Source organism: Thermobia domestica, chromosome 1, assembly GCF_964235325.1.
Source record: "Thermobia domestica chromosome 1, izTheDome1.hap1.1, whole genome shotgun sequence".
NCBI lineage: Eukaryota > Metazoa > Arthropoda > Insecta > Zygentoma > Lepismatidae > Thermobia > Thermobia domestica.
Window position 1 is genome coordinate 121,686,315 of NC_137454.1, and position 19,997 is coordinate 121,706,311.

The 19,997-nt window shown below is 35.2% G+C and overlaps 1 protein-coding gene across 3 annotated transcripts in view; it reads right to left on the minus strand.

The window, feature by feature from the left end:
- The window catches only part of Brr2 (U5 small nuclear ribonucleoprotein l(3)72Ab), an 88,913-nt gene that overhangs the window by 12,222 nt on the left and 56,694 nt on the right, over positions 1–19,997 (minus strand). For all 3 annotated transcript variants that reach the window (XM_081762820.1, XM_081762836.1, XM_081762827.1), the window contains exons 22-28: positions 19,616–19,775; positions 12,642–12,770; positions 11,161–11,382; positions 10,464–10,581; positions 8,553–8,691; positions 2,550–3,661; positions 728–952 (exon numbers count right to left, since the gene is read on the minus strand). In XM_081762820.1, the coding sequence (XP_081618946.1) occupies positions 728–952; positions 2,550–3,661; positions 8,553–8,691; positions 10,464–10,581; positions 11,161–11,382; positions 12,642–12,770; positions 19,616–19,775 (2,105 nt within the window). The remainder of the gene's footprint in view (positions 1–727; positions 953–2,549; positions 3,662–8,552; positions 8,692–10,463; positions 10,582–11,160; positions 11,383–12,641; positions 12,771–19,615; positions 19,776–19,997) is intronic.

The window sequence follows — 19,997 nt, forward strand, 5'->3', positions numbered from 1 at the left end:
AATTCATACTAAAATATTTGGTATAAATTAAGAAAATTTCTAAAAATAACTACACATATTCCGTACATGTAACATTTTTAACGTTAGCTATGTAGACGAAACAATGTTCATTTCTTTCTCGTTTCAAGTACCTGGCAAATATTTTGACAGAGGCGTTTACTGCACCAAAAAGATCAGGTCAAGAACTGTCATAGCCAAAGGAGCATTTGACAAGAAAAGATCACTATTAACTAGCAGGCTAGGACTAAGAAATAAGTTGGTCAAGTGATATACGTATATGGAACATTGGACTGCATGGTTCAGAGACTTGGACATTAGGGAAGTTAGAAAAGAAATATTTAGAGAGCTTAGAAATGTGGTATCGGAGGAAGATAAAATGGACTGAGAGACTAACAAATGAAGATGTTTCAAAACGGTAGGAGAGAAGAGGACGTTTCTAACCAGCATCCTTCGTAGGAAGGCTAATTGGATTGGACGCATCTTACGAAGAAATTGTCTTCTTCATTCCGCCATAACAGGAAAGATGAAAGGAAAGCGAGGAATAGCAAGAAGAACACAAATAATGGATGATTTGAAAAATAGAAGTCAATACTGGGAGTTAAAAGAGGAAGCTCAAGTTTCAGAAACATGGAAGAAACATTTCCAGGTCCAAACCTTAAAAAACATTAGTCCTAGGACCTGCGAAAAGGCAGAATACTTAATAATAATAATAATAATAACCACTTACCTTGGACTGTTCCAGGTCATTAAGAGTGTTCTCTACTAATTCGGACAGGTGATCTGAAAGATGGCGATGAGATACTCCCTGGAGATTGTAGTAGTTGGGATTCTGAGTGAGACGTCGATACAAAAAGGTCCATGTGAGATAATCCACTGCATCCTGTTTATTCTCAATTGTTTTTGTTACAATTTCCGCATTGAAATGGTCGTGCAAGCGATGGTCAAGATGACTCTACAAACACAAAAAAATAATCGAAATGAAAGTCTCAGAAGGTGGACTGGAAGGAGAATATGGAAATGATTCCAACAATTTTAATTTGTTATGCATTTTTGCTACACAGGAAATGTTCTACTTTTTTATTTTAAAAATATAATAATAAGTAACAACAAGAGATGAAAAACATCCAATCTGAATGAGTTATTATAAATATAAAATTATTCTCCGAAATACCTCATTGAATGAAACAGTAATTTTTCTTTCTTAGTATAAACAAATAAAATATTACAATCCTCTACTGTAAGAACTAGAAAAAAATCTCATAGTATGTTTTTCAGCTTGTTTGAAAGCTGGCTGCTGCAAACATTATAAGCTGCTCCTGTAATCACTAAGCAAACCCATATTATGAAAAGTAACTTTCCCTTTTAGATTAAATCTAGCTTTTTCAGGTCCCAACACAATTATGATTCAGTTAATACAATTTGAACTTTTATTATTAATATGCATCCTATTATGACATTAAGTAATTTACTGATGGTATTACCGCTACCCCCTCCTCCCACACACGAGAACTGCTGGAAAAGTTTCTGCAAACTACAACTTAGTTAAGTGGCGCTAGTGTTAAGAAATGACATTCGGAAGAATAGACCAGGAGTTTCGGGCAATGACTTTTCATGATTTCTAATGCAGTTTAACACCAGAACAATGCATTCAGCGACTTCATCTAGCTTTGGGGGCTGGCCATCGACACGTTAGTGTAAAAGACAGTAGCTTCATTCACTTATGTTGTGGGTCCAGGTAAATGGCAACGTTGCATTTTCATTTAACATAGGCCCCTAAAAAAATGTACAGCCCAAACAGCTGGTCCGATTTTAAAAGTTCCTTTACTTTAGATTGAAAACATCATATTTGGAGACGGTTTCTCCTCTTATATTTTGTTGTAGCTCTGATAATAACAGTTACTCTATGTTAGGGGACTTTTGAGATACCTTGTATACATTTTATGCAATTTAACAATACAAACGATTGTATACAGCTATTGAACACTGATGAGGACATCTCACTATATCTTAGCATGTAATTACAGCGAACTAATAAGAACTCAATTATAGTAATATGATCTAAAACTTCGAGAAAAGCATCGCACCGAAAACCCACGAGCTGGATCGAAAGTTTGGTGGTTTAGATAAAACAACGAAACTTTAACACCTTGACTGCCACCATATCTGTTTACCGTTGCGCCACTGGCAACAATTTGTCAGTGATATTTTGTTTTCGTCTTTGTTTTAGGCGCATAAATGTATGATTTCCTCTGTGTATGGCTTTGCATGCACGCGGCGTGGACATTAAATTTTGACTTCTACATCACATGTATGTAACTGGACACACACATAAAACAAATGTGACAGAAGTGACCTATATTATTTGTGTATGGAAAATAATACACGCGGCGTTGCACGGGATAGCCGTGTATATGAAATTCCATACATATGGCAATCAACGTGCTAAAAGTAGTCTTTGGTAGTTTTCGTTTAATAATCCAAATTAGGTTCACTCGAAGATAAAGATAGTAAGACATTTATATTATTATTATTATTATTTGATAACTTGCCTCAACAGGTAAAGACTCATTGAGGAACTTCTTGAAGAAATCCTTTTTTGAGCTCTGACACATCAACACACATTTAGCATCATCGTCTTCCAACGGTCGATTCGCTCGACCAACCATCTGTAGCACATCAGTGATTGGATAATCTTCATAGGCATGGATTTTACCATTATAAAACTGAGTGTCCATGATTACCACAAGATGAGCTGAAATGCTGATTCCCCAGCACAGGCTACATGTCACCACTGCAACTTGAACAGCACCGGAATCAAATAACTGTTCCACTAGACGATGATCACCGGAAGTGAGACCTTCGTGTAGGTATGCTACACCTTGTGATAATGTCTCCTTTAACGTTTCGTCTGTCATTCGATTGAGGAACGGGCGAATGTCGTCTTCTTCAGCGTGGAAAAATCTACTCGGCTGGCCCTCAGCAGCTGCGAACGTTAGTAAGTCAATCGCTGTTAATCGGGCTTGCTTACGTGAAGGTACGAACACAATCGCTGGCTTATGAGGACTGTGTTTGAGAATAGCATTGTATACAGGTTTAGCCATAGCTATTAGACGAGAACCATTATGAGTAATATTAAATCCTTGAATATGAAGTTCTAATGGAATGGGTCTAACACTAGGATGGAAGTTAAATGTCGCATTTGCATTGCACCCTAACCACTGAGCAACGTCCCGTGCGTCGGCTAAAGATGCTGACAGAGCCACTATTCTTATTTGACGTTCTATTTGTGACGAAATATACCGCATTCTGGAACACACAACTTCCAATACTGGTCCATCTTCTCCGCCAATAAGCTGAAGTTCATCTACAATAAATAACTGAATATTCTGAACATTCTTTCTCTGCTTCCATCGTCTAGACAGAACATCCCATTTCTCAGCCGTCGTGATGATGATCTGACCTTTGGCTAGAAGTTTCAGATCAGTTCCTGTCTCTCCTGTGAGAAGCACCACTTTCTTTCCCAGAGTTAGTCCGAATTTCTGATGCCACTCGGAGAATATAAGTTCTGCTAAAGGTTCTCGTGACACAAGATAGACACATCGACCATCTGCGTTCTGAGACAATAATCTCAAAATGGCAAACTCAGCTATGGTGGTTTTACCTAAAAAGAAAGACAGAAAAGAGTAAGCAATCAATAATACTATTATTAAGCTACCTCGATACACCAACTGTTTCAGTTAGGTAATAGCACTGGTATAAGTAATTTAGATTTTAGTTCAATGCAATATCTTACATTAATAAATAAATAATAAATTAAATACTGGTATTTCCGTACTTAACTCAGTCATAGCCGGTCTCACGCCAGTTATAAAAGGATAAGGGTTGGAGTGAGGATAAACAAGCTCCAAGTAAAATTAAAAGAAAAAGAAATGAAAGCACAAAATTTAAGACCAGCCAAGAAGAACTACGCTTTCGATGCGTATGTGCACACACGGAAAGCAGTCCCTTCACCATACTAGAGTACGGTAGGCCAAACCCCTGCTCACTCGAATCCCTCAAGAAATAGGGGAGAGCAAGTCGGACGGATCAAAATTACAGTGAATTGGTGAGGTTAAGATTCAGTATTTACTGGTATATAGAATGTGAGGTCTCAAAGAAGAAGAAGAAAAAAGGGGGAATTAGCCACGAAATAAAGTGAAATACCTACTCTGACAGAAACAAAAAAAGAAGAGATCAGTGGTAGTACAAATGGACAACTTTGTTGTTATACAGTGGAGCAAGAGCAGGAGCAGCACGCATATTCCACAAGAAACAAGAACAGAATACATACTTGACATTAGTAATTGGGTATGATCCGGCCGAAGATGATATAGCAGAGAAAAAGGAAGAGTTCCACGAAATACTACAAAGAACTATTCAAAATAAAGACTCAAACTCAAGAGAAACTATAAATAAATAAATAATAAAAAAAAATAATCATAAATTACATGATAATCTCAAGAAACATGAAGAAATACGTGTAAGACGTGTGAGTTAAACAAGATCCCGAAATAGACAGCGACCATGAACTAGTAGCTTTAGACATGCTACTTTCGGGGACAGTAAAAGAAAGCGAAAACAAAGCAAAATAGAACCGATACGAAAACTGAGACGCAAATCACAAGCTACAAACTAAAAGATGAAACTAAGAGAAAACGATTTCAGATGATAGTCGACACAGAATTGGAAAAAGCTTGGCACACACTCGAAATTAAGGCCGAGATAGAGAAGAAGAAAGTGGAATGGAAGAATATCTAACAGTGGGAACTTTACAAATTTTGAAGCTTATAGGAGACAAAGTTAAAATAAAGATCAGAGAAGCTAAGAAAACAATGGGAAGAATCTGGCAGACAAATGGAAAAACTACAAAGGAATTCAAGTTCAAAAAAATATGAGGAAAGAAACAGAATGTCATTTAAAATTCATAAAAGAAAAGACAATGAAGATATATTACTGACAAAACCAGAAGCAATAATGGAAAAGTGAAAGAACTTAGAATTATTTTCAAGAATTGCTACAAGCCGATCACCACCAACAACAAGAAGAGACAACAGACTCATAAGAAGTGTCAGACACGAAGGATCGAAACAGTACAAAAGAAGAACAAGGGCAATGCAGAAAGTGAAAATGCGAAGGATGGCGGAAGGAAATCAGAAGATAGTCCTACAGATTATGCAGAAGACATGGCAAAAGAGAAACGTATTAAAGACTGAAAAAATAGCCATTTTAATTCCGATCTTTCAGAAAGGAGATAATAGGGAATACAAAAACCGTAGAGGAATATCGCTGCTAAGTATTCAAGGGAAATTATACTTACGAATACTGGGAACTAGACTAAGGCAAGAAATCGAAAGTAACCTAGAAGAATGCAAGAGTGGATTTCGACCAGGAAGAGAAGTCAAAACAATATTTTTGCTTCACAGCAGATCATGGAAAAGAAGCTAGAATACAATCAAGATGTATACATGTGCTTTACAGATCTGGAAAAGGCTTTTGACAAAGTCCCATGGAAAGAACTGTGGAAACCCTGAAGGAAAAGAAGGTTAACAGAGAGCTGATAAAAATGATATCGCCATACCTTTTTTATAATCTTAATGTACGACACTGTCCAAAAAAATATAGTGGAAAGCTAGGAAAGCCCAAGTAGGTAACTGGAACCTCAAACCCATAAAAATGACGGAACTACAGGCAGATGACAGTTATTTTTGCAATTTTACAAGCTAATTGACAAAGAAATTTGGATATAATCAACCACGAACTGAGTAAACGAAATACGAAGATAAACAAAGCAAGACGAAAGCAATGAGCACCAGAAGGACAAATAAACCATGCATAATATTCCTAAAGGGAGAAAAGTTATTTATTACAAGTCAACAAATTCAAAAATCTGGGGAGTTGTCATTAACAAAAACTGAAAGACAAAAGAAGAACTGAACTGCAGAATAAGAAATATAGGCAGGCATTATAGTATCATTATCAGAGGATTCTTAAAGAAAGAAAGAAATAAGCCAGGAAACAAAATAACAGTCTACTGACCAGGACACGTCCCTACATTTATGTATAGGTGTGTGTGAATCATGGGTACGAAGTGAAAGACAGAAACAAAAACTACAGGTAACAAAAATGAAATTTTTGAGAAGAGTGGCAGAAAAAAAAAAAAAAAAAAAAAAAAGAATTAGAAATCGAACCACCAGGCAAACAGTGAAAGTTACACCAATACAGTTGCATATTGAACATGCTCAATTTCGATTGTTCGGGTATATCATCAGGATGAAAGAAGAAAGGTTTCCAAAACAAATGTGGTGAGTAAGATCGGGAAAGTTAGGAAAGAAAAGACCAAGGGGTAGGCCAAGACAAACTTGGAAAAGGGGTATAGAATAGATTTCCAAGGGACACGACATTCCATGGGAAAGAATGAAGGATCTGAGCTCTCTGGAAATCCTCGACAGCCATGTGGTAGAAGAGGACTGCATTAAGTAAAATATTTTCGTACTTCTAAAAGTTTTCAGAATTCATATCTTAACTTTTACGTGCAATTAAAAAACACCTCTTCCCATACAACAAACTTTGAACTCAAGAATTACATAGATAATAATTTAATTTCTGAATTAAAGCGTTATACGGTTTATGAAATAGATAGTATTGCAAATATAGTACGAAACTATAACTAAAAATGAATATCTATTTTGTTAGAAACAAAATTAGGTTTGTTTATGTTTGTCCTAGCTTGTACAGGAATACGTTAAATAACACAGTTAAGTAGTTTGAAGAAATGTTAGCTTATACAAAACCAAGAGGTTCGAGGCCTACTTGAAATGGGTTTAAATTGCATTTGTTCATCACAAAAATTTAGGATAACAACTTTAAAAATATATTAATAATAATAATAATAATAATAATAATAATAATAATAATAATAATAATAATAATAATAATAATAATAATACAAATGCAGAAAATTCCCGTGAATACGAATGATGAGAAGTGAAATGGTAATAATGAGCGAAAGAGATCGTGGTCGAAACGAGGAGATGCTCCAGTTTGTGGCAAAGCCCATACTGACATCCAGGAAGATTATACTGTTCGTTTAGTGGAACTAGAAGGGCATCGTACATCATGAGCTGCTGCCACCGGGAACAACGATAGATTCGGACCTATACTATCGACAGTTAGCGCGAGTGCACCTAGGAATTCAAAAGAAACGGCCGGAATAGTCAATAGAACAGCTGAGTACTTTGACTGTCCACTTTGACAACGTCAGACCATATACATCTTTAACGCCCCATCACAAACAGAGAACTTGGCTGGGAGATTTTAATATATTCACCTTATAACCCAGAAGTGGCACCATTAGATTATCATTTGTTTCCGCTTCTGTAGAATTTCCTGAATCGTGTTATGCTAGTTTCAAAAGAAGCCTGTGAAAACCACATGTCAATTTTTTGACCAGAAACCAAAGAAGTACTATAACAACGGGACTATGATGATGCCTTAAAAAAATGACAGAAGATTATTAAACAAAATGACGCATATGTAGTCTCATAATGCTATTTGTAAATCACAATAAACGTATTCTCAATTTTGATCTCCAAAGACTCAATACTTTTTAGATAACTTGATATACATTAATCTAATTTCCCTATTCTAACAATAAATCGGAAAATAATTTGTAGATGGTGATCGAGTAATTAATTTAAAAGATTTAGTAGGTTGCGAAGAAAGGTAACAATAAAGAGATGCTAGACAGAGAAGAAAAAGTGGGATTATGATTAATGTGGATTATGTGAAAACGGATAACCTTAAACAGTTACAGAGATATGTAAGTACATGAATAGGGTATTGGATAATAGTAATGGAAGATGTATTCATCGATATTTATCTTACGTAAATAAGGATCGTCGATGAATGATAAGATTAATATTAGAATAATGAATTAGATAGATTTAGCGGTTATTAAGTGATAGTTTGTTTTGTTAAGAGTTTTGCTAGACATTGCATTAAGGTAGTAGTATTATAGGTGCATGTTATTGGAAGGATAGACGTATTCTTACGGAACAGATATACTTATTAGTGGTGGAATTATTTGCAGATTTCACTAGCATTGCTAATAGTCGTATTACAACCAAATAGTCTACTCGAATAAAAACCACATTATACAAGGTATTCCTGTATTAGCAATATTTAACTCATTCAATGACAGCCATTTAAATCATCATCTCCCATACCGAGGATAGACTGCACTTTCGAAGCGGGTAGTGCGAAAAATCTCCTTGAATCTACTTCCTGAAATGAGATTTTTTTTCCATAAAAATTCTCTGGTGCTTCATAAGCTTTTATGCCAACCAAACGGCTTGTTAATATCACTTATGAGATCAGAATACAGGCTCCTATCGCCACTATTTCCGACTTTCTATACCAGAATTTACTCGTCCGTTGCTTCGCGATACTCGATGACTATTTCAACCACTGGGAGTTTTTTCGTAATATTAGAACTATGAGTAAAGGCTACGAACCTGAACCAGTCGGTGCTCCAATGAAAACATTGTCATCAGAATTGTAGACAGCGTTGAACACTTGAGTTTGAATAGGATTAAACTGCGGAAACTTGTCCTGGTACAATGATTCAAATGCAGTATTTCTTAAAGCTGTCACCTATAAAAACAAAAGATATGTTATACATAAATCCTAAAATCAGCAAGTGTAAATTTAGCAGTTGTTACCTGAAAGGATTATACGAAAAATTAATTATTTTTCCCGATAAACGGTAGTTTAGATCAGATTACTCACTCCATGTGCATAAGGCTTTAATTGGATATCCTATTATATACTAATTCAACTTCATGGCGATTTGCGTTTCAGGATAGAATTAAAATACCCACAAAGAGGCTAACTAAACCACACTGACACTATGTTGCAAACAAGAGACCCAAAGAATTACCTGACTGCACAAAAGTGCAATTATATACATATATATATATATATATATATATATATATATATATATATAAAAGAGACAAGATGTGTTGTGAATAACCCAGCTCTGTTAAAAAGGCACTGGTAAGAACTACCAAAGCTGTGCAGATTTAACCTCACTAAACGCAACAAAGGTACGTGCAAAAATTATCGTCATTAAATTTCTAAGTAGTTAAACGACTTTCATTTTATTTTTTTAAAGCAACTGGTTTCAGGGCTAGTTTTAGATAATACTTCTTAAATATGTGTGTGAATCTATGAGATATTTTCGGAAATCAGAAGACCGATTCATGTTATGTTATCAACTGTTTCACAACTGCTTCTTTGCTATCCAAAAAACTTGAGCTTTCATGTAGCTTGTCTTCGTTAAATCCATTAGCTATTTCTGATTTGTATACAATTCCCTATTTTATGATTTCCATCTAATGGTATTAATTTGTAAATCCTAATGAAAACATTAACCCATATCCTGTTGCTTTTGGCTAGACAAGAATTAGTTAAATTTCTGTGTATATATTTTAGTAATAGACCACTGTCAGTGGTTTGCTATTACTAAATAACAGGGTACTAGAATACCTGATAAATTGACAAACTAGGTTTATCATTTAAATTAATGCAGCAACACAAAGAATACGGTGGTACCCAATTGGACACATCACAACTTTACTTATCTTTATTTTTCTCTTTTCTTTCTACTTTCTCCCCTCCATATCTGATGTAGGGTTTAGTGAAAGTGCTTATAGTGTGCCTTCTTTAGTGTTATGTAATAATATTTTTATTATTTTCTCGTATTTTACACTGAAAACTTAAGTTACTTGTGCGAAGAGGATTTATCATCAACTACGTTTCCTATATAATCTTCAACCTTTGATTTATTACTCCGCAATTCAAACCAGAGTTGATAACGGTAATGGAATCAATAGGTGTAATTGGGTTTCGATTTCGAAACCGATTTTCCTTTAAAAAGAAGTGCGAACTCGGTACCTAAACCAAAATTGCAGAGATCACAGAAAGTTTTGTAACAAACCGCTGTAGGTAGTTCTCTCAAGTTGCCATTTCACAGCTTAACACCCTTTACAGTTTGTCACGACCTTGAGTTAAGTATGTTTACAAACGGTTCTCTTCTCAAATACACTGAATTATGATTTTCAATTCCGCGAAAAGAACTGATACGTCGAAATGTATTTCGCTTCTCTTTCCGAAGCATACCGAACTAAAAGCGTTTATTTAGGTTCCGGGACCGGAACCCTCGGTTCCGTTTTCATTAACAACCCCCGTTCAAATTTGAAGGGTAGGAATTGATATCATGTTGACAGATTCCCTGACAGTAAAAGTGAAAACGTATTACTCTACTCTTTATGATTCTCAGTAGATGATTGAATGCTCTGTGCACTACGCCACTAATAGAAGATAATGCTGAAATATAAGAATTACACAAAACAACTACTTACGGGCAGAGGCTGGAGATCTAACAATTCAGTTGGGGGCAAATTCTTCTCAGGCAGTATTAGATGACGGAATGAAACTGGCAGTTGTGTCTCTGCGCCTATCCATCTGTCAGATACAATCCTATAAAAGAGATGTAATAAATTGACTGTACCACTATCACTGAGTTTATTTAAAGCAAAATTTAGAGAACTCTATAACGTTAACGTAAAATTTAGACTGATCAACATCAGTTAATACTACACAATATCAATTACAACGAATGAAGTATATAAATAAATATTAAACAAGTATGACAGTTACTTACCTTGTATCTAATCATATGTCTTGTAAGATCCAATGAACTTTATGCACAGTTTTTTTTAATTGAACTACAAGCATGTACGACTAACATAAACTCGTTAACGTTTTTAACACATTTTGCTTTTGCAAATACGCATTATAATCGAATTAATTCAGCTGTAACATTCATAAGGTTTGGACGAATTAGAACACTACGTTCTAGATATTAATCCTATTTTCTATCTAAAGTAAAACTGAACCATAAGTTACAAGATTTTACTTTGATATCACTTCCATTTTATGTGAATTTGGAATCAATAGTAGTGTCCAGCTTGACCTAATTTTGCATAGTTATTACTAGTAGTCTAAAACTGCAACTATAATCTACAGATCTTCAATTATTTTATTTAAAGGAAATACCTTAAGAAATATTGTGGTGGTAATGGTTCGAAAACAGGTACAAAAAACTTGACCAAATGTTCATCTTGACAAAACTTTGATTTCAAGAGAAAATATTCATGATGAAGAATAACTTCTGAGTCCACATCTTCTACGAGAATCCAAAAGGCTTCTGAAGCTCCATGCAACTTTTCATCCCACTGAAAGTCTGGCGTTATTGTCAATTCCACACGTAAGGTCGATCTGAAACAAACAGAAATATTCAGAAATAAGAGTAATAAACACTAACTACTTTCTTCTTAGTCTTTAAATGTTACACGAATAATGAAGAAATTATGCTGTCACGTATCATGTCCGTTATAAATTGTGTAATTTCCACATTTCAGTAAGTACAAAATTTAGCATGAAATTTACATTACTTAAATCTACAGTGCACCATAACTACACTTGAACGGAAAGAGAAATATACAGGGTTACTATAAATGATTCATTCGTTTCCAAAAGGCCACACTTTCAAAAGTATTACACATACAAACATGAGAAATATATGGAAATAACCGCAAACTCACTAAGTTTGTATTGTGTATTCCAGGTGGCAGCATGAGTTGAGTACCTGTCCAAAATGGAAGTAAAGCAAGAAAAGTTTTTTTGTGTTACAATATACGAAATGTTCGTCTCTTATAGCATGTAACACGCTTCAGAAGAGAGTACGGAAAAGAACAGCCATATAAAGGATGTAGAAAACTTGGTAAGTAGTCCTGTATATCAAACCAAAATTATTAACTGTCATTCATGCCCGCAGAAGCTAATATCTACATTAAGTTCCACTACGTTAAAAATACAGTGAGATCTCGATTCTGTTGACTTTTCTAAGAATAAATAAATAAATAAATAAATAAAATATGATTCGAAATACTGATTGTTAAACAAGGAATCCTGGGAAGTACAGTGAATAACCAACCTTCATTTCCATGCGTAAGTCCCGAGTTCGCTTCTAAGGGAGATGACCTCTGGTTCGAATCTCACAACAAACTGTAAATTAAATTTTGTGTTTTTCTCACTATTAATATCGTTCATTTTACTGCGGGCATCACTCGGCGAATAAAGGTAATATACTAACTATGCAAAAAAAAGGTTAGTACAGGAATTTAAGGAAAGTAACATTTTTTCGCAGTTATTCCCAATAAATTTCATTTCCAGTTTTGATTTTTATGTTAGTTGTAAGTTGTATAAAATCCTATACCAGAGTTCAAGTTATACTACTATTTTACTCTTAATTCACCTTAATGCTTGCAATATACCGAATAGTTAGTAATGCAAACGAACAAGAAATTCAAACGTTAGCTTAAGTGGAATATCCTTTCATTGATATCTTCTCAATACAAATATAATGAACATACAGTATTCTTTGCTTTTATTTATTATGTAGCTGCTTCACTACATGGGTGGCTCTTAAATTAGTCTAAAGCTCTTTATAATTTCATTACAAATAATTAACTCACCTTGTTATTGGCTGGATATGTGTAGAGAGCTCCAACTTAGGAAACTGATGAACATATTTGTGAATTGTCTTTCCAAGCTTTGGAACTCGAATCAATTCACCGATTTCGTTTGGTCCTAAGTCATATAATCTGAAAAAAAAAAAAAAAGCATTAATCAGAATATGAAAAAATAAAATAAAATAAAATAAAACAGTTACTTTAAAATGATAATTTTACACGATTCGCCCTTGCTGAAATTAAATAATTGCAGGAAATAGGCAACAACATGTTTCTTTCATCTAGAAAGAAAATGCTTTACGTGCCCGCATGGATTTTAAAAAATGATATCTACTACCTTTTACTCAAATTGTAATAATTAGAGACCGGATGTTAGGCAAAATGCCTATTCTTTAATATTAAAGATATGATCAAAAATAGCGTTTTAAAGTTTATATGGTGAGTTATAGTTACGATTTAAGCCCATTTTATTTTGCCTATTTTGCCTATATCGTCCGTTACTGCCTAAATAATTGTCTGAGTGCCTAATGTTGCCTATTCTATGCATTTTCTTCAAAATAAGCCTTCATTAGGAAGATATAGCCTATATAGCCTATAACACACACACACACACACACACACACACACACACACACACACACACACACATATTATATATTTGGTCTAGGAATTAATTCGTGCGGGTGGACAAGAGATGGCGCAACGAACGGAGCGTCCCACAGTTCCGTGTATCCACACATGTGTTGCAAACCCCTGTCATCGCGTATCGTTCGTAGTATAGGGCAGTGGATTAAAGCGTCAACAACACCAGTTTGTAGTTAAGTGAACATGGCGCAATTTGTGCCTGATAAAGTGTTTTTGCGGGGTGTCCTGCTGCATTACTTTAACATGCAGAAAAGTGCGACTGAAAGTCATCGTATTTTGGTGGAAGTGTATGGTGACCATGCTCTAGCTGAGCGAACGTGTCAGAAGTGGTTTGCACGGTTTAGAAGTGGTGATTTCGGCTTGGCAGACCAAGAGCGAGCTGGACAGCCAAAAAAATTTCAAGACGAAGAATTGACAGCATTGCTCGAGCAGGATTCGTGTCAAACGCAGGAACAACTTGCAGCAGCATTAGGCGTTGATCAAACAACAGTCTCCAAACGCTTGAAAGCCATGGGAATGATTCAAAAGATGTCACATTGGGTTCCACATGAATTGAAAGACAGAGACGTTGAAAGACGAAAAACCATTTGCGAATTGCTGCTTCAACGACAGAGCAGAAAGGGGTTTCTGCATCGAATTATTACGGGTGATGAGAAGTGGATCCATTACGAGAACCCTAAACGAAAAAAGGCCTGGGTGAAACCAGGTGAACCAGGTCCATCACAACCAAAACGAGATATTCACTGTGCAAAGGTTATGCTGTGCATATGGTGGGATATGAAAGGTGTGGTGTACTATGAGCTGCTGCAACCGGGTGAAACTATGAATGGAGAACGTTATCGACGACAATTAATGCGTTTGAAGCAAGCTCTGGCCAGAACACGACCAGAATGGGAGAACAGACATGATAAACTTATTGTTCAACATGATAACGCTCGCCCACATGTCGCAAAACCGGTCAAAACCTATTTAGAAAATGTCGGATGGGAAGTTTTACCCCACCCGCCGTATTCACCAGACGTTGCTCCTTCGGACTACTACTTATTCGATTGCATGAACAACGATTTGATTGGACAGCGGTTTACTTCTTCAGAAGATATCGAAACATGGGTCTCTGACTGGATCGCTTCCAAGGATGAGGACTTCTTTCGCCACGGAATCCGTACATTGCCTGACAGATGGGTGAAAGTGGTGGCTAGCGATGGACAATATTTTTCTTAAGGTATTTATGTATTTTGTGTTTGTACTACAGCTTCAATGTGTGCGTACCAACCGCACGAATTAATTCCTAGACCAAATATATATATATATATATATATATATATATATATATATATATATATTAGGTGTTTGTAGACACAAATACATAGTACATTACAATATATATACCGTAAAGTAAAAGAAGACATTAACAAACAGGTATGTTTCTATATTCATCGAACATTATCTGTGACTTGAATCTATTTTTAATCATATTTACTATTTATCTCCATTATTTCGAGTTACATTTTAGTGCCTATTTTACTGCCTAGTTTTTTACATTTTAAGTGCCTATTTGCCTGCTTATTTTCTAGGTTTTTAGTGCCTAAACATCCGGTCTCTAGTAATAATATAGGATGAAATCAATATAAGCAACAGAAACTGACATAAAATTCTTCTGGTTTATGTGGAAAATCGAAATTTTTCATATTTATAGTTCTAGGACAGAAAACAACAAGAAAACTGTTAAAAGTATATATTTTACATTTTCAGGGTATAAAACACAATTAAATGGGCGTTTTTTGGACATAAAATCTTACGTTTTAGGTAATTGGAATAAAAACTTGAAATTAGGTATAACTGTAGGTTTTTGATAGGATTATCTACGTAAATCACCAAAAATAAAACTTTCCAACTTTATTGGGGCTTCATGGAAAAGGCAAAATCTTCCCCATATTACTTAAATGGGATACCTTCTACATCATAAAATCATTAGTCACTTTCGGTAGGACTACAATGATCAAATTTGGCACGTTTGTAGTCTTCCGGGATAAACAAATTTTCAAAAGTGAATATCTTTAGTTTTTAGGGGATCTAAGGGGAAGAAGAAAAAAATTCTCACGTTATTTAAATGAAGTTATTTTTCAATGAAAAACCTCAAAGTTTAGATGCTTCTAATTAGAACAGAAACTCAACTTTGGCATGCTCATAGGGTTTTAAAACTAACAAAGATAATTGTTCAAAAAAAAAAATTGTTTTTAGGGAGTTCTATGGGGTTTTTAAATTTTGATCTCATGTATTTTAAACGGAATTATTTCCACACACCAAAATGTATAAGTACTTCCAGCGGCTGAAGTATCTTTAAATTTTGCAAAGTTTTGGGGTTTGCGGTGTAACCAACAAGAAAAGTTCGAAATGTTAGGTTTCTAGTATACAAGGGAATTAGGGAGAATTATATGTATATAGGACAGATCATTTATCTTAATTCGAACTTGTAACTTTTTAACTAATAGATAAAAAAAACGCTGAAATTTTGCTATGCAAATATCAGTCGGAGGACATTGTTTGGTATACTCAGTGATACCAGCACGTTAACAGTGTTACCAACCCAACATAAAGGTGTATTCTTGTAAATGACTTTAGGTCTCTTTATTGGATATTTCAAATCTACATGATAAACAAAATCTCACGTCAGATTTACTATTCAGTGTTGCAAACTAAGGACGCTCCAGTATCACATACATCAAAATCTTAGTGGTCACTATAGTGTAATTACGTAAGTGAGACGAACGGGGCAATGTACATCCAAAGTACTTTATTATATAATACTATCATTATAATATGACAGATTTTGAATGAATAGAAACACAGATACAAATTGATTGAAAAAATTGTATTTTTTGAAAGCATTTATTTCGAAAAAATGCTTAGATAAGTACCTTATGCAATTTCATAGATGCTTTTCAATGGATGTGAAGATTATAATCCGTTTACAGCAACCGTACCGTAAACCGTTCTAGAGATAATCCCGTGATACCGTAAACCGTTCTAGAGATATGGTAAAAGCTATTAAAGTTTGCACCACTGCTTAAAATTATGTAATTCCGAAAACTTGTAATTATATATGCCAAAAAGTATTGTTGTCATGTTATAGAAGCAAAGTAAATCAAAATATCTTTAAATTTTCCCAGACTACTTTAAGTAATATATCAAATCCGTATCTTCGGAATGATATATCAAATTGCTGTAAACTGAATTATGATCATTATGTTTATTTAAAATCATCGACGTAATTGGATGTGATACTTATTTACACACTCTTTCGAAATAAACTCCTTCAAAAGAAGTCAAATTTTCAATTCCTTATAACTTTGTTTCTACTTGTTTGAAATACGTAATATGATGAGTGTAGTATTCGACACTAAGAGCGGGGAGATTTTCTTAGTGGTTTTCAAATCCCCTGGGTTTTCTCATTTAGGTTTTTAAAGTTGGAGAGATTTGGCTGGTGTGTGTCAAGAAAACCCGAGTTTTTTGCCCCCTTGGTTTTGGTAAAAAAAACACCAGCAAAACACCAGTGGTTTTTCGTCTGGAGAGTTAAATATCTCTGGGTTTTTAAAATGGAGATATTTGGTCTACAGTGAAAAAACCCAAGGTTTAAATACCTAACACTTTACTGGGGGAAATTTATCCTACTGGTAGGAGTGTTTTTTCAGACGGAATAATTTTCTGTAATCAACCTGGACGAAATAGACCACATCGATTACGTGGGTGATGTTATTGAGAACCAGCCACACCAAAGAAATTATACAATACGTAGCAGAGTAGATCCTTTGGCAGTCTACAGTAATGAAGAATTTGGAGATCGTTTTGGCTATACCAAAGAAACTTTCCGAGCATTAATGTATTTTATTGAAGATGATCTACACAAACCAGTACGTAAGCATGACTGCTCCGCAGATTTACAGGTATTGATTACATTACGCATTCTCCGCACAGACACTTTTCAATGAGTTGGTGGTGATTTGGTAAATGTGCATCGCACAACTGCAGGAAAAATATTTCACAGTGTAGTTGGAATTATAGCTAGAAGAAGGCCTCAGTTTATAAAAATGCCTGCAGGAACAGAAGTGCCTGCAGTGAAACTGAAGTTCTATGAGGACTCACAATTCCTTGGTGCATTTTGAGCAATTGATTGCACGCATATTCCAATTCTGTCACCCTCTGGTCCAACTGCAGAGTTGTACAGAAACAGGAAAGGAGTACATAGTATCAATACACTGCTAATTTGTGATTCTAATATGAAAATATTAAATATCGTTGCACGTTGGCCTGGCTCCATCCATGATTCAACAGTTTGGAGGAACTGTTCCCTGAGAGTCATAGCCAAAGAAAGAAACCTTCCTGGATTATTAATAACTGACGGTGGTTATGCTTGTACAGCGGGGGACACTTCTAAATGGTACACCTTAGCCGTAAATCTCATATGGCTGTACCATTTAGAAGTGTCCCCCGCTGTACAAGCTACACGTTAACGCCTATTCCAAATCCTAAAAGGAGCTCCTCCGTGGCTAAGCGGTTAGCGTACGCGCCTTTGGCGTGGGAGACCCGGGTTCGATTCCCGGCGGGAGCTCATGTGGTTCGGTTTCCACGTTAATCAGTAGGTCCACGTCTCATATAGCCTCGCTGCTGAACGGGACGTTAAACTCAAAATCAACTCAACTCAACTCCAAATCCTAAAAACACTGCAGAAGAAAGATATAACCTGCTCACAGGAAAGCAAGAAACGTTCGCTGGGTTCTATTCGAATAGACAGACAGGAAAAATAATACTTTTCAGTCACATGTACAGCAAGTTGGTGGATTTCAAGAAAAACCCTGGGTATTTCACCCCACGGTTGATAATGAGCAAATCTCTTCACTGAAAAACCCCGGGTTTTCGCAAAAATACCTCGGGGGCAAATACCTAGTATTTTACTAAAAACCAGAGGTTATTTTCGCCACAGCAAATCTCCCCGCCCTAAGTAGTGTTACTTATTACTATTGTAAAAATCTCCAAAATTTGATTGTTTTTCGATATTTGTGATACTGTACTATCCTTAATTGCAACATTGCATAATAGGTGTGAGATAGTATGTTTTCGTTTCACATTGTCTCTCTGACGACATCTGCAAGATACGGAATTCTAGTGTTTTCTATCTATTAAATTTAAAATTACAAGGGCGTATCAAGATAAATGATCCTATATATATATATATGGCATATGCATTTGCTTGGTAGAGTAGTTGGTTTCATTTGTTTTCAGCTACTACTTCTGCCATCTTGATTTAACATGGTGCCTGTTTGAAAATATAAAAGGGTCTGTAACTTCCTTAGTAGTGATACTAGAGGAAAAATGAGAAGTGTTTATTAATCCTTGTACACTTTTAATTAAGAGACAGAACTACAAGTCTTGTTTTAATCATTTTTTTTTACCGGTACACCTCCTTGTTTTAAATTCACGGCCATTGTAAAACATCTATAACTAGAGAACAAATGAAAAAGTGTTTTAACTAGTACAAATGGTATTTAAAAAAAAAAATAATAATAACAATCGGTGCGAGGCCGTAGGCCGTGAAAACACCGTGGTCTGGAGGCGAAGCTCCCAGCTTGCCGAAAGCTAGTAATAAGGTTAAAAATCAATTATTCTTTTTTTTTTTTTTTTTTTTTTTTTTTTTTTTTTAAGTACAAAATCAGGTTATCTTACAAATTACTTCTGATTTAACTAATAATATAATAACGAATTACATTAACAAAGTTGTTTCAGATTTATAATGACAATCTTTTACAAGTAGTAACAGCGCCATCTAGAGTGAAGTAAATGACATCACTGGTTGTTAGGATATATAAGTTATAGATCTACAGCTTAACGTGAGGTCCGAACCACATGAACTCACGCCGGGAATCGAACCCGGGTCTCCCACGCCAAAAGCCACGAAGGAGCTCATTATAGATTTACCATGTCAAGGAATGGCATTGCACGTGTGCTAAAAGAGCTAGGAAAGGCAAGAAGTGATGCAATTCCTGTAGCAACGAACTTCCATTCTACTACGAGCCATACAGCAAGGTTGAGCTGTACACTGGGATGAATCTGGGTACATAGAGAAGAATATCTTGAAGTCAATTTACACCATAATTCATCGTGATTTACGGTTGTAGAAGCGTCGAAAAGGACGCGTTTAAAATGTGTTACCAAAATATTGCAAAACGTAGTACTAATTGTTGACGATTACACGAGCATCATCTAGCGGGCGAGATAAATAGGAAACAACCTCTAACATTTGAAAAGATAAATAAATGAATAAAGAGAGAACTAACCTTTCCCATGGAAAGTTCTTCTTTTCAATTTTCTTCACAACCTCTTCGGGCATCTTCCTGAACTGCCGTAATGGAGACATTGATTGCCACATACGTCGATCCACCATTTTACACAGAGAAAGAGCTTTGTCAGCTAACTGCGCCCAACCTCGGAACAAAACTATAAAGATAATAATTTATTATTAAATTACTGAGTTTTCGTACCAACTGGAATTTATTTGGTTGTGAAGTAGTTTCATGTTAGAAAACTGTGAAATATGTAACTAAAAGAAAAAAAATAACGAAAATATATCAACTTCCACAACAAAATAGACAGGAAATGCTTGTACACATAATTACTGAAATATGTTCTAGAGTGCACATCTCTAAAATAAACTCTTAC